General features: G+C 33.1%; 1 protein-coding gene across 1 annotated transcript; it reads right to left on the bottom strand.

Moving 5' to 3' along the window:
* Nucleotides 1–3153: 3153 nt before the first annotated feature.
* LOC132731028 (cilia- and flagella-associated protein 54-like) lies at nt 3154–14290 on the bottom strand. The gene is made up of 8 exons (XM_060717128.1): nt 13941–14290; nt 10870–10975; nt 9205–9348; nt 8139–8310; nt 7727–7929; nt 4594–4707; nt 3702–3803; nt 3154–3417 (listed from the first exon to the last, which is right to left on the bottom strand). Exons 1-8 carry the CDS (start codon nt 14129–14131, stop codon nt 3154–3156), a joined length of 1296 nt encoding a protein of 431 aa, XP_060573111.1. The 5' UTR covers nt 14132–14290.
* Nucleotides 14291–16473: the final 2183 nt, after the last annotated feature.

The raw sequence follows: 16473 nt of genomic DNA, 5'->3' as shown, positions 1-16473 counted from the left end.
TTTTTCCATTACAATGAACAAAAAAGTCAACATACATAGAGTATTCGAAATGTGAAAAACGAAAACTACTCATGCCTACTAAAGAAGGATAAAAATCAATAATTACCATCAGCACTTTTTAATTTTCCACCCGTTTTCTCTATGATAATAACAACATTTCACTCTTTCCTTTGACGAATCTCCGATGTCTTATTCAAAACATTTTTCCACGACAATTCTTCCGTTCAGTTCTATTTGTGATTTCCTGTTTCCTGACCTTATTGTAACAGAAATGGCATCCATAAAGTATATCAGATAAGTTATTATCTTTACAATCTTGTCTTATTTCTTTAAAAATTTAAAATCATTAAAATGTTTTGCCTCTTTTATAAATACGGAATGGGTATATATTTTCAGAAGAAATGACCATATTTGATCAATTGAATTAATTTTCTTAAATATGAGCGTAACATTTATTGATCATCCACACATTTGTATCGTCATATATTTGGGATTTGAAATTATTGCAATAAAGATAAATTTATGAAACAGTTACATTTAAAACTTGGAAATACAGATTGATAATGATCTAGACATTATCAGTGTATTAATATCTTATTTATTTATTTTGCATGCATAAAAGATAAAATGTGTAATATTGTTATAACTTGGATTTCCCAAAAATTACTTTTTCTTCAATTATATTATTGCTATCCTATTTACAAAATTTATTGGCATCAATACAGATGAGTAATTATCTGATCTGATCTTAGATATTTTCAATAATAAGATTAACACGCTTGTTAAGATTGAATTAGATATAATTGATATACATTTGTATGATGATTATTGACGTGTGTTTGCACACACTTTTGATTCTAACAGGTTGAAATCTCAAACTATGCAGTGACAATTGCTGAATACTTTTATAACTTAAGTCAAGCAGGGATTAAAGTTTAAATTAAGTATATTGTATGTCTGTTTGCATTTATTACATGTTTTACTACATTAATATCTATTTTAAGTAGAAATAAAACAAAATTTGTTGGGTAGGTAATGTGGTTTGTTGTAGTCACCACTGATGAAACTGTCCCTGGTAATAAAATGAAACATATATAAAGTAAATGTTGGCTTCGATTCATCATTCGCTCGTAATTCAATATGTCGAGAAATACGCTTGTTCAACGTGCAATCTTAATTGCAAAACGGACTGTATATATTGCAAAGCATGTTGATTTTCTATATAGAAAATAGGGTTTTCGTATAATTCTAAAAATGTTAGTCTTTAAAATGAAATGAGTATTTTAAGAACGTTGAATATGACTGTTTTATTGCCATTCCTAAGCATATATATCACAGAAAAAACAACAGATAATTTCTAAAGCTGTCAAATGTAGACACTTTATAGTTTAACATCGAAGTTTTACAGCCGTTTAGTATTTACATTTGATTATCTTTAATAAACACGATTTATTTTTTACTCGAAAAGTAATCACACATTAATCGAAAATACTTGGAACCAAGCCATAAATTAAATAATATTTATCAAAGTTTCTTATAGCAAACATTATATAAATGCGTACTAAAACCACATAAAATGTACAAAAATAAATAAAATGTTATAGTTTTCTTTAACGTAGCTAACTAATCCTAGAAATCAAATGAAAACAACTTGAATTTACTACATATCAATCATTACATGATAAGCTTTGGATAAAAAGAACATACCAGAAACAAATCTTAAGACTAATGCAATTTAACAATTAGAATAAATTTTTTGTGCCCCCACTTTAGTGGCAGGCATTTAGATTTACCCTTGTCCGTCCGTCAGTCCATTCACTTTTGTGTCACACGTAACTCAAAAAGGATTTGACCTAGAGTCATGAAACTTTACAGGAGTGTTGATCAGCATGTGTAGGGTTTTTTAAAAGAAGACTTTTTAAGTTTTTTTACTATTCACATATAGTTAAAAACAATATCTCCCCTGGGGCGGGGCCAGTTTTGACCCCAGGGCTTTTATTTGAACAAACTTTGTAGACACTTACTAGAACATGTTTCATGCTTAATAATCTAAACTCTAGCTATTTGGGTTTTTTCAAAGAAGATTTTAAAGTTTTTTTGCTATACACATATAAGGGAAATCAATGACCCCCCCGGGGCAGGGCCAATTATGACCCCAGGGCTTTTACCTGAACAAACTTTGTAGAGACACTCACTAGAAGATGTTTTCATGCTTAATATCTTAACTCTAGCTATTAAGGTTTTTTTCAAAGAAGATTTTTTTGAGTTTTTGCTAAACACATATATAAGAAAAATCAATGACCCCGGGGTTGGGGCCAATTTTTGACCCCAGGGCTTTTATTTGAACAAACTTGGTAGACACCCATTAGAACATGTTTCATGCTAAATATCTTAGCTCTAGCTCTTAGAGTTATTTAAAAGAAGATTTTTAAGTTTTTTACTATATGCATATAGGGAAAATCAATGACCTCCAGGGGCGGGGCCAATTTTGATCCCAGGGCTTTTATTTGAACAAAACTATGTAGACACTTACTAGAAGATGTTTCATGCCAAATATCTTGGCGGACAGCCGGACGGCCGGACGCCGGATGAATAGCGATCACAAAAGCTCACCCTGTCACTTTGTGACAGGTGAGCTAAAAACAATGATAGAGTTTTAGCATCATCCAACAAACTTTTGTTAGTTTTGTCAATGCTAAATCAACAGTAACTTGTTCCTGGAAATGGCCATCCAATTGATTTGATTAATTGCTACAACTTTCAGTCAGTTTCTATGGTGTCCTGTTTGAGGCAGTTAAAATAACCCTGTTGCGATTTCAGATTGACTAAATCTCTTGTTTACGCTCGACTTTTCAAAAAGTAGAAGAGCTATTGTAAATATGAATTTTGACAGAACTATGGCCCTTTGAACTTTAAAAATTATACATTATTCAGGCTCTTGTTTTACTATCAAGCACTGAGAACAGTCTAGTGCACTGGCTCAGAAAGGCGGGGCAAGACTATAGGAAAGAAATATAACATACCAAGACGAAAGTAATTGTTATTTAAAAGTGTCTTCAAGACACTTTTTGAATAGCTCTGCTGGGGGTATAGTCGTATGAAATCTTACATTTGTCCAAATTTTACACAAATTGTTGTAAAAATTCCCCAATTTTAAAGCTTAAGGCCACATTCTAAAAACGTTGGGAAGAAAACAACAACTGAATTAATATTACCTGCTAAAATTTCTTGTGCTGCCATAAACAGCTCAGCATACACATCCAGAATCTCCACTTCTGAGTCCGGGGCCGGTGGAGATGTGATTAGGATCCTTCTGTTTGTATCATTCAGTGCCTCTAGGATACACAATAGCTGGGTGGAGCTCCCTTCAAACATATCTTGTAACAACTTCTCACTGGGCGTACGCGGCCATTGTAGCTGTTTGGATAAATTAGCATGACCAATATTGAAATAATGACAACAACACATATAGGGTAAAGAAACTATTGTTATGCTATATATTCTCTGCATATATCTCTAAGAAAAAGGCCTGATACAAATAAATTTCAATTTCTTTCCAACTTTTGCAAACTGAGCAATTAAAAATCATGCCAGCAGAATGCAACTTATCCATTTAGCAATTTTTTTGACTTTAGAAATGCCTCTTTTTACAAGACAGGTAAAAAATACAAAAGATACTGGATAGGTAGTACTATACTTACATTTTGGGCATCCTTAAGGTTAGCTCTTGTTTTTGGTCTCAGCAAACCCTTTGGTCTTCTTCTTGTTTCATACACAGATCTACGGAACACCATTATGGCCATCTGTAATATATGATGCAATCATATAGGTTTTATCTCACTGAACAGAAGATATTGAATGAGTTTAGATTTAATATGGAATTTATCTAATGAGTTGAAAAAAATTATATCATGCAAGCTTTTAGGGAGCAAAATCTTCAACAAATTTAGTTATGAACCTAATCAAATGAATTATAATATTCTTTTTATCACATACCTAAAATAAGAATTGTTTTAAACAATAAAATTCATTGTCAAGCCCCGTGGCCAATAGTGTAACGCTGACATTAGCAAGCCTTAATTCTATAACTGTATAATGCTAATGACGCCACATCAAAATAAATGCACGGCCATGCCACACCATTTTTCTGGAGTTGCAAAAGCAGCATGGGTATGTGATAAATGTATTTCCAACATCCTCTATATCTAAATCAGGTATGGAGAATGCCTTTATTAGCTCAGTTTTTGGACCAAATCCTTTTTCAACAATTCATGTTTGGATTGTGTACATTCTAACTGGTATTATCTGTATATATACTATGAATTTGTTCGGAATAAACTATGTTTAAAATGAATCAAGTATGGACAAATGTTTGATTTAGTGGGCCTTAAAAGCCATTTTAATACATATAATGTACGAGAATGTATAAAATTTAAAGCACATATGAGTACATAGTAGTATTATTTTCATGTTTGAAATTGTTAATACGTTCAGAAGTTCTGTCACACAATTTTATGTTAGCAATGTATGAAAACCATCAAAACCTGAAAATAGGATGAAAAAATTAAAATATTTTATTACAACTGTATGTACCTTAATTGTAGCTTGTCTAAAGGCAATCTCTCTCTCAGGGGAGTCCTCTGCATTGCTCATTGATTCAAGCTGACTTAGCTCTTGTATCTTAGATAATCCTCGTCTAGCAAAACTCTGAAATCAATTGCACATATTATTGCATGAGAATTCCTAATTTGCTGTTAAACAAATAAAATTGTTCAATTGTTCAGTGTTTTAAAGACATTTACATGAGGGTTAGGTGATTTACTGCTATTGGTTCTGATAAGATTGTTTGTTTAGGAAATAGATATCAATTCTGAGTGCATTGTTGTAGAATAATGCACGGTTTGAGTTCAAATGCGTAGTAATATAATCACGAAGGCCGATAGGCCTGAGTGATTAATTACAAAGCATTTGAACGAAAACCGTGCATTATTATACAATAATGCACGAAGAATTAATATCTATTTCCATTCTAACACGTCAAGAAAAAATATAATTATTATTTTAAAGTTGGACTTTATGTTTGGTGGTTTATATTGTTTTTGTCTCAGAGTTTCCAATAGAAACGTTCTTTAAAGGCTGTTCCAGTGAGTTGAAAAAAAACTGTCGTTAAATCTACCGTGTGTAGAAACATTTTGAGAATAACGAATTTCGAAAACGTTGATAAAACTTTTTTTGTTTATTTTATTTTACTCTATAATTTTTCAAGCGAAATACAAATTATTAAAAGTGAAACAAGAGCCATGTCAACATGGCCATCCCCCGCCGAATGTGTTTGCTCATTGGAAGAATGTATGTGTAGTAGAGCGGAATAATTCCATTTTAAGAGGTCTTTTGGTAATGAAAACTGATGGCTATAGTGATTACAGATTTGAAACCTATGTGAATACTGATGGCTGAAAATAACAAAGGGCAATTACTGAAAAATAATGCAGGGTAGGTTATCATTCTTGTGTGCTGCATCCCTCCTCAGTAAAATCTATCCACCTATGAAGTTTCAAGTTGATACCTCAAATACTTTTTGAGAAAAAAATTGAATTGAAAAATTAAGTATGAAAAAGTACAAAGGGCAATAACACAACAATTATAAAAGGTAGAGTTATCATTCTTGTACCTCTTGAGTGAGATCTATGCACCTATGAAGTTTCATTTTGATATCTCAAAGGCTTTTTGAGTTATGCTCTGGACAAAAATTAATTTTGAAAAATAACAAAGGGCAATAACTCAAAAATAATGCAGGGTAGAGTTATCATTCTTAAGCACTGCACTCCTCCTCAATGAGATCCATCCACCTTTGAAGTTTCAAGTTGATACCTCAAATACTTTTTCAGATAAGCTCTGGACAAAATACCATGAAAAAAAACAAAGGGCAATAACTCAAAAAGTGTATAGGGAAGAGTTATCATTCTTGCGCACAACATTCCTCCTCAATAAGATCTATCCACCTATGACATTTCATGTTGATATCTCAAACACTTTTTGAGTTATGCTCCACTCAGGTGAAAAATTAGGTATGAAAAATAACAAAGGGCAATTACTCAAAAATTATGAAAGGTAGAGTTATCATTCTTGTGCACTGCACACCTCCTGAGTGAGATCTATGCACCTATGAAGTTTCATGTTAATACCTCATAGGCTTTTGGAGTTATGCTCTGGACAAAAATCAATTTTGAAAAATAACAAAGGGCAATAACTCAAAAATCATGCAAGGTAGAGTTATCATTCTTGTGCACTGCACTCCTCCTCAATGAGGTCTATCCACCTATGAAGTTTCAAGTTGATAACTCAAATACTTTTAGAGATATGCTCCGGACAAAAATGTCGGACGGAAGGACGGACGGAAGGTCGGACGGACGGAGACTATTTCTATATCCTCCGCCGAAATTTTTCGGCGGGGGATAATAAATGTAAAACTTAACTCGTTTGCGACATTAAAATAGCGTACTTGATTTGATTGTTTTGCACGCGCTGTTTGGCGCTACATTGTGACGTCACGTAAACAACACTTTAAACGCCTGTACAACGTTAACGACTGAATTAAAGATATTGGTGTTCGGATTAATTTTCTTAGTTAGACCATTTTCTTTCATTCTAGATAGTTTTCACAACTAAATTCGACAAAAAATTGTTTTTATTTATCATATTTTTTTAAACAAAATGGCGCCCTCAATGTGAAAATACACAGGGAGATAATAAGAACGGCGAGTGCATTGTTGTAGAATAATGCACGCCTCCGACCTTCTTTGTCTATATAGGCAAATTTCCTATAGTGTTAGAATTTGGGTTTTACGTCACATCAACACAGTATAGATCATATCGTGACGTTCCATCTTTACTGGTGGAGGAAGACCTCAGGTGCCCTTCCGTGCATTATTTCAGGCACAAACAGGGCAGAGCTTGGTGGGGGACCAGGGGGCAAAGCCCCCAAAGGTCCTGGGTTTTCATCCTTTTCAGATGGTCTAAAATGCATTTCCTTTTAGTGCTTTATAAAATATTTTCATTAACTGATAATATCTTTCTTGCTAATCGGCCGACATTTAGTTTTGCTTTCTTCAACTACAGAAAGACGCTACAATTGGTCGGTATATTTAACACTATCGTTCATTGGCTTACTATAATAGCAACAATAACTGAACATACCCGAAAAGTGGTACGGTCTAAATATTTACGGTATGGTCTAAACATTTACAATCGGTGGACAATAGACGGTAGCAAACTCGGCGACAGAGACCCCCACCTCCCAAATTTTCTCCTCGGATTTACATCGTTCTCAAATGTGGTTCGCGGACCTAGAAATCCGTGGATTTCCGCGGAAAATTGGCATCCCTGTAGTATTTTAGTCATAACCATGAGTGAAAACAAACATGGCTGAAGTGTTCAAGATACGAATAGATAAACTGAATTAAGTTGAAAAGATCGTCAGATGCGCGACTTGACGCACATTGACTTCATTAAAATGCGCATTCTGCATAAAAAATGGGCAAATCGCGCAATCGCGCGGCCTAGATGCAACACTGGCTTCTTATGTTATTTCTACATTCTATTAGTTTCTATATAAAGCTGTACTTATTTTGTTATGGCAAACTTGTGATTAGAGCCTTAAGTTTCTGCAATACTGCTGTATAACATTATTCAAATTATTCAAAATTTAACATCTGTTACTGCATACCTCAGCATGTTCTGCTGCCTTGCAGTCAAAATAACTCTGGCATACGGCTGTATAGAGTGTTGACCTCCAAGAGAGATATTTGACTGTAAGAAGAGGTACTGAAGTCTCCATACACATGCAGGCCCACAGGAGATACTCCAAAACCTTTGCTGAATGACCCAGGGACATCAAGTAACGTGATATACTGTATATGTGGATAGTACCTACAAGAAATAGGGTACAATATCATTGAAAAACACTAGAACAGAAAACAAAATTCAATTTAGAACAAATGGTAACGAAGAATTGATGTTTTAGCATAAAAAAATATTCAATCACATATAAAAAATCTAGGGAGCATACAATTTCTTGACAAGTTTTTACAGTTCAAGGTGTTAATATTTTACAATGAAAACCAAAATGAATAACTTACCATTGTAAACTAGCCAGCATAATTTTTCAATGGGCAGAATGATTTGAGTGACCAGTCTTAAAAAGGTCAATATCTCCACACAATTGGCAACATTTTGAGCATTCTGTAACTTGGGATCTGAGGATCTCACTACCTGATACATGCTGATACACTTACCCATCAGGGCACGGAACTGAAATATACAGCTATACAAATTAACTTCTAACTCATGTTGCAATCTCTTTTAAATTTGATATTGGAAACAAAAATCAAAGTTGAGATACATGTACAATAAGAGGTCTGCATAATGAAACAGTTTTGTAAAATTAAGCATAAATAGAATACCATCAGTTTATTGAAAAAAGTGTTATCATTGTTATGACAATATTTTTTACTTTTTCCAAATTTAATTATGTGTGAATTTCAGGATACCCTGAAACCCATATTCAGGGATCATGAATTCATTTTGAATACATTTTCAATAAATTATAGGATGAATGGTTATGTCAATATGAAGAAGCAAACACTCTAAAATTTAAAACGAAAAAAGATTGCAGAATAAATAAAACTAAACTTTATTTTAAAGAACTCTCTAATCCATCAGTTTGACAATTCATCATATTCATCACAATATGTTTTAAATCATGAGTGTATAAAACCCAAAGAACTGAGATGAAAATATATTCCTCCTGATTTTTTGTAAATCACTGTATGTGTATGATAACCTTAGGAAAAACAAGCAATTATTTTGCCATTTTCTTGGTCATACTCTATGTAGATAGGCATAAGAATTATTATCACTCAGGAGCATCTCAGTGTTTTGGTTAAGAGTAGAATAAAGCAACTATATACTGTATATATCAAAACAGAATTTATCCAATAAAATTATAGAAATTATCTTTATTGATGCTTAGCAGAATGTAAAGGGCTTTTTGTGCGGAAAATACCAACTTTTTTGGAATATTTCAATTATTGACCACGGGTAAATTACATGAAACTTATCACTAACGTATAACGTTCGTTAAATCAAGTTCAAACTTACTCAAGACACTTAGACAAATAACAAAAAAATATCACAAACACTTACGGTAAGCCCTGCACTATCACCATCAAAGCCATTCTTGAAGAAAGTTGACTTGAATGTGTCTATATCAGAGATTTCTACTACATTTATGTTTCCAAAGTGCATCAAATATCTATCATAACACTGCCACAGAGCCAAGCTGTATTCCTGCCAAGCCAATGTACATTTTACATTAATACATGAATATATAGACATTTGAACTCATTATAAAAATGGGGCCGCCCACTGAGTTTCTTAATATAACATCTTATAATCATCTTCATTTCATTTAAGAAAATAAACATGCAATAATTATTTCACAATATCCATGTACCAGCACTTTTTAAATGTATCTATCTTCAAAATAAGACAAGAGGGCCATGATGGCACCTGTATATAGGCCTCACGGGCCAATTTTAAACCCCAGGGCTTTTTTTTTGAACAAACTTGGAAGACACCCATTCGAAGATGTTTCATGATGTTAAGTTTTTACTACACACATATAATGAAAAATAATGATCTCACCCCCCCCCAGCAGGGCCAATTTTGACCCAAAGGCTTTTATTTTAACAAACTTAGTAGACACCTATAAGAAGATGTTTCATGCTAAACTTCTAAGCTCTAGCTCATTCGATTTTTTAAAAGAAGATCTTTTAAAGTTTTTACTATACACATATAGTTAAAAACAAAGACACCCCTGGGGGCAGGGCCAGTTTTTTCCCAGGGCTTTTATTTGAACAAACTTTGTAGACACTTACTAGAAAATGTTTCATGCTTAATATCTAAACTCTAGCTATTTGGATTTTTTCAAAGAAGATTTTTTAAGTTTTTGCTATACACATATAAGGAAAATCAATGACTCCCCTGGGTGGGGCTAATTTTGACCCCAGGGCTTTTATTTGAACAAACTTTGTAGATACTCACTAGAAGATGTTTCATGCTTCATATCTAAACTCTAGCAATTTTGGTTTTTTCAAAGAAGATTTTTTAAGTTTCTGCTATACACATATAATGAAAATCAATGACCCCCTAGGGCGGGGCCAATTTTGACCGCAGGGATTTTATCTGAACAAACTTGGTAGACACCTATAAGAACATGTTTCATGCTAAATATCTTAGCTCTAGCTCTTTGGGTTCTTTAAAAGAAGATTTTTAAGTTTTTACTATATGCATATAGGGAAAATCAATGACCCCCTAGGGCGGGGCCAATTTTGACCCCAGGGCTTTTATTTGAACAATCTTGGTAGACACTCACTAGAAGATGTTTCATGCCAATATCTAAGCTCTAGCTCTTTGGGTTTTTTAAAAGAAGATATTTGAAGTTTTTTCTTTCGGTTGCCATGGCAACCAGAGTTCTGCATTGAATTAAATTCTTTGAACAATTTTGTGACCACCAAAGGAACATTCCTGTGAAGTTTGGATGAAATTGGCTTAGTGGTTTATGAGGAGATGTCATTTGAAGTAAAAGTTTACGGATGGATGCCGGACGGCCGGACGCCGGACGAAAAGCAATCACAAAAGCTCACCCTGTCACTTTATGACAGGTGAGCTAAAAAAGTACACATCACATGATGAAGCTACATGTACATTGTATTCAAACATAAAATTGTTCCCAGTTTTATTTGAATAGAAAAATTTGTAGTAAAAATGACATGAAAAATCATATTCAAGTATGTCATTACTCCATACCTTTGCAGACATGAGGAAGTCCCCGACTTCCAGCAACTTCTCTTGGTAGTAGGCTCTGGGAAGTCTTGGCTCATACTTGTTCCAAATTTCAAACAATGTGTCAGCACTAAAATTAGAATATTAGAACTTATAAAATTACTACAACTATATAAATTATTAAGGTTCACTTGTTTATTCTTTTTTCTAGCCATTTAAACAATCATATTAAAAAATTATTAATATGAACTGTAATTGTTACAATGTTGAAAACTGACATTTTATCAGCATTTTTTATCAATTCATTTCTTATCAGTTGTAACTGAGCTATGAAAATGTAACAGTTTTGTTATTTCCTTAAACAGACTTCAATAGATCTACTGCATTTTCAAGCAAAATGACCAAAAGCCCTGCAGGACAAGTGACCCTAGAAAAACTAGAAAACCTGAACAGATTATACAGTTTTATTAGGATATGCTTCACTTTAATCCATGGCACAAATGAATACGGGCCTGTCAAATCCTGGCACAATTAATGCTCGCCCGTATGGTCTTTTTCCGATGTTGAGGGTAAACAAACGCAAACACACACACACTGGCACAATTATTGAAGGATTTTCCCCAGGCTATGGGTCTGTCTTCAGCATTCACGTCATTTCACAGTATATAGCCTGGAACCCCGTTGTATTGATCTATTTACCCATAAATCACAACTGTAGTTAAAAAATTTAAATCTCCCTGAATCTTTATTTTGTATTATTTATTTTGATTTTTTTGTCATAATATTTACATGGCAAACATCACTGATATATTGTTTTTAGCTTTGGAATATACAGATATTTACAGACATGTCAAACAGGTTGAAGAATTAGGTCACGCCATTATATCGATGCATTGTGAGAATCGCTCAGTTAGTCAAAGAAGGGAAGCCTGACCCATATTTATGCTAGGTTTTTCAGTCAATTAGAAGCAAAGATGTCTGTTTTAAAATGTCAGCATAAATTTAGGAACTTCCAACAGACAGTTAATGTACTTTTAATAAGAACACACTATTTATAAGTCTATTTATTATCTACAAAGTCTGACGGTACTGGAAACATGTTTTTGATCATTGTTACGGCACAAAACAAATGCGAAAGATTTTCATGACACTGTTGTAAATGTAAACAATCAGTAGCTAGTGCATTGTGCAAAAAAATCGAAAGATTTGTAAATAGATCAATACAATGAATAGCACACTACAATGGGGTTCCACTATAAATGGGTAAGCTGAACACCTTAAGCTACTTGTACATGGGATTGGGACCTTGACTTTTACATTCTCACCTTTAAAACGGAAAAAATAAACATTTTCATAACTGACTTCCCCGTTCATAACCTATGCTTAATTTCATATTATTGTTAATCAATAACTGAGGGATAGGACAAGGGATCCCATGTCCAGCTCGTTACACTGTAGTCCAATATATTAGACGTTACAGGCTTGATATAGTTTTATGTTGGTCAAGCCTGACGTCTAATAGTTATTGCTCATAAACGCATAGCATTTTGAAAAATTAAAAAAACTGTCTGTTGACTTGCCTTTCAAGCTTAATTCAAAAGCTTATCTTCTGTTCTTTCAATTGCATGGTCTATCATTAAACAATGTACTTATCAATTAAAAATAAAATATAAATATCAATCTATTTCGCCTATTAGCCATACTGGTTAAGTAAAGCGTTTTACAGATTGATTCCAATTTTTTGAACGGAAAAATATATTCAAACACACTGACGGTGCATGGGCAATTATTTCGTTGAAAAAATATTTCGTTAGTAACTTCTGGACTCATTTAAACGCTTGCATTTGAATTAGCCAATCAGATTTCGCGCACTGTATGGCGGCCATTTGTATATCGGCTGTACAAGGAATTAAATTAAATGAGAGGATTTAATCATGACTTTTCGGATGTGACAGTTTAATTATTTTGTTAAAAGGTATTTTATTTTTTAGTTTTGTTCATAAATAGGTCAAAATTAATGTAAATTAATAGCGAGCTCGACGAGCTGGCCCAAAGGGCCTGCTCGCAAAGCGAGCTTTACGGTAACGCGAGTACCTGCTAAGTGATGGTTTTGAAAACTTTCGTTCGAAGTACCGAATTGGACACATCGCAACTTTTCGAATTTAAAGATAACGATAAAAACTGAGGAATTCTGACTGAAAACGGATGTGTAGACTGGTCACCCGCGCAAGTCTATGGGAACAATAATTGGACAGGGAACCAGAATAACGGAAGCTGTGTATAAAATATCGAATGACAGTTTTAAAACGGAAAATGTAAAATGAAAATTGAAGGCGCCATTTTGTTTGAAAAATCTGATAAATAAAAACATTTTTTTTGTCGAATTATGTTGTGAAAACTATCTAGAATGAAAGAAAATGGTCTAACTAAGAAAATGAATCCGAACACCAATATCTTTTATTCAGTTGTTAATGCTGTACAGACGTTTAAAGTATTGTTTACGTGACATCACAATGTAGCGCCAAACAGCACATGCAAAACAATCAAATCAAGTACGCTATTTTAATGTCGCAAACGTTTTAAGTTTTACATTTATTTCACTTTTAATAATCTTTATTTCGCTTGAAAAATTATAGAGTGAAATAAAATAAACAAAGTTTTATCAACGTTTTCAAAACTCGTTATTCATTTAACGACAGGGGCGGAGCCATATTTAACACAGTACGTGAGCGATTATTTCATACTATTTCACGTTAAAAGTACATCGAGCTCGCTTTGAGGCTTTGCCTTTTTCATATTACACACTGTCTTAATTGTTTAAATGCATTAGATCTAAATCGATGTCTAATGTCAATTTTTAGCTACACGATTTTGCAAAGATCTGTTAAGACCTAACGTCACGATTTTGCAAAGATCTGTTAGTGTTAAGACCTAACATAACATGGAAAATGAAAAATGTAAAATATCAGATTAATGAATGATAAATATGAAATAGGTTACGTATAGGTCTTATAATTAGGACTAGTTACACTGGAAATATAAATCTTGAAATCTGCAAAATTTAATCCCTCCCAATACACTTAAATACCACTTACGATCTCGACTGTGCCTCTTCATTTGGCTTTTGATAACCTTTCGAATTTCTCTTTTTGATGAATCCCATAAACTGCTTTATCTCTTTATCAAGAGACTGAAAAACTGGATTTGTTTTATCTTTGCTATAAAACGAACTCGGCATGCCTTTGTTATTTACGGCGGCAGCCGCACTTCTTAAAATAGACGCCATTACGATTAGCGCCTGAAAGCCACTGTAATTTTACAGAAATTCGTGTATTAACAGTGCATTATTTGTAAACTAAAATTCTTGTAGCGTTCGTATGGAAGCAGCCATTAAACAAATTCTGTTGCCAGGTGCTCTAGAACGATTCTACCTTTATTTTGCTTTTATCGAATCTAAGATAATAAACATTGGACACAGTCGAGGTGGGGTTAATTTCTGTGTTCCGGTAAAATGCCGGGTTTTTGTTGTTGTTTTTTTATTATTATTTCCTGAATTTCCCAAACGTTTTGAAAGTTATTGATGTTTACATATCCCCGAATAAAATATATGGACACATGAAAATATAACTTAAATTGTATATATTGTGCTGTGTTAATTATCTCAGTATGTACCTTTTCATCTTTAAGGGAGGTAACAAAAACATATGTATTTGTATATAACATGCAGAGAAAGTAATGTGTGTAAAAAGTTTCTCATGTATATACATGGAGCTATATATTACATTGAATATTCAGAGACTTTTATTAATAATGTTATATAAAGCTCCTTTGTGTATTCTGTAGAAGACCCAGAACAATTCCGTGAAATTTACGGTTTTTCCGGGAATTGCAGATGATTCTACCATACATTCTGAACATGTATAATTTCCTTATACTGTTTATCATTCGTTTACCTAGAGTCTTTCAAATAGAATCTAGTTTAGAAATTATTTGGTATCTATTTTCAAGTAATATTGTATTAAAATACCTTTGCACGTGTAACCTGTGTATCGTTTTCTTTTTATCACTGGTATATTGTATCCTCTGTGCTATGTTGTATTTGGTTGGTATTCGCCTAACTGTTGTTTGCCTAACTGTGGTAATGTTTTGTATAGTCTGTTTCGTATGAGAGGTCACTGTAAGTTGAAAGGTTGTATGAATGTGTTCACTAATATTTCACGTGCATGACCCTAAAATCCCCACGAAACATTTTCTTGCTTAAGTAAAATATTTCACTTCGCCAGTTCCACATTATACGAGTAACTGATACTTTACAGTATAGTTGTTGATAGTAGTAGTTACTTATTAGTAAACTTGAACATCATTTATGGACAGTTCTTGCATGTATGCTGATCCTGGTAAGAATTGATATATTTCTAATGTCATATTTATTCTTTTCCATTGATGAATTGGATGAAATGTGTAATTTTATTATTTTGTAAATCAATTATTTGTAAATCCTTTGTATTTTGTTTGTAGGCTCGTTTTTGTATGTCCGACAATAAAATGATGAAATAGAAGCAAGTCTTCAATCATTTATCCCCGGTTACCCACGTGAAACTTTTATTTTATTGACAATAAATTATTGACAATGGTAATTAGGAGAGATCACATTAATTACAATTAACAAAACTTAGGGGTAGGTCGGGGGTATTGAATTCTTTAAAATTGTTTGTTGTTCTATTATCATTATGTTTTACAAACTATATATAGTATTAAGATACTAAATTTGTATTTTGCAACTCTATATACAGATCGATTCATGTCCAGGAATAACACAGGTTTAGGGTAATTTTGACAGGTTTCCTCGTGGAAGGTGCATAATCATGACTTGAGTAGCCCAAACTCCACGCACCGGTTTCTTAACGATGTACTGATCAGGGGAAGTAACCGATTCGTTGAGTGTATAAGGTTTTTGTGATCAATGTGTTCATGTAGTATGAAAATAGTTCGGCATTGGCTATATCATGTCTTACAACAAAATGCGAGTAAATAATGCTAAATCAAAAATATGTCCGTTAAAAACGTCTTGTGTTTTAATTGCTGTTAAGAAAATACTGTTACCATATATAAATTGTACATTTTTTAAAAATATCTATGTTTGTTTTTGTGACGCATATCGCAAAATGCCATATTCAATCAAAAATTGTTGTCATTTTCCAATCAAAATTCTTGTGAAGTAGTAAAGCATTAGCAGGACATTCTTTAGACGAGACTTAAACGCATACACTTCACTTAACCCAACAAATGAATAATCTTGTTTAGAGAATAAATATTCGCGTTCAAAATTAAACATGCAGAACGGCACGTGCGTAAATAGCGTATGCGCTTGCGTTACTCGTGCATGTCATGGTAGCTGTCATATTTAGTCCAAATGCGATCTTTGTTGATTGTCTTTTTAATGAAAAACATTAAATTTTCCAAGATTGAACAAATTATTTATGTCGGCGTCTTGGTTACTTAATCTTCGTTGTTTTAGTTTCATCATGTGTGTTTCGTGGTGTTTTATTTATTGATACAAGAAAAAAAACATTGGCATAATCATATTTTATCAACATATTGGTTATTTATGCGAAAAAAAGCTTGCAA

Source organism: Ruditapes philippinarum, unplaced genomic scaffold, assembly GCF_026571515.1.
Source record: "Ruditapes philippinarum isolate M1 unplaced genomic scaffold, ASM2657151v2 ctg2854_1_1_1_1, whole genome shotgun sequence".
Lineage (NCBI taxonomy): Eukaryota > Metazoa > Mollusca > Bivalvia > Venerida > Veneridae > Ruditapes > Ruditapes philippinarum.
The sequence above is the reverse complement of the archived record's forward strand: the minus strand, read 5'-3'. Positions and strand labels throughout refer to the sequence as shown.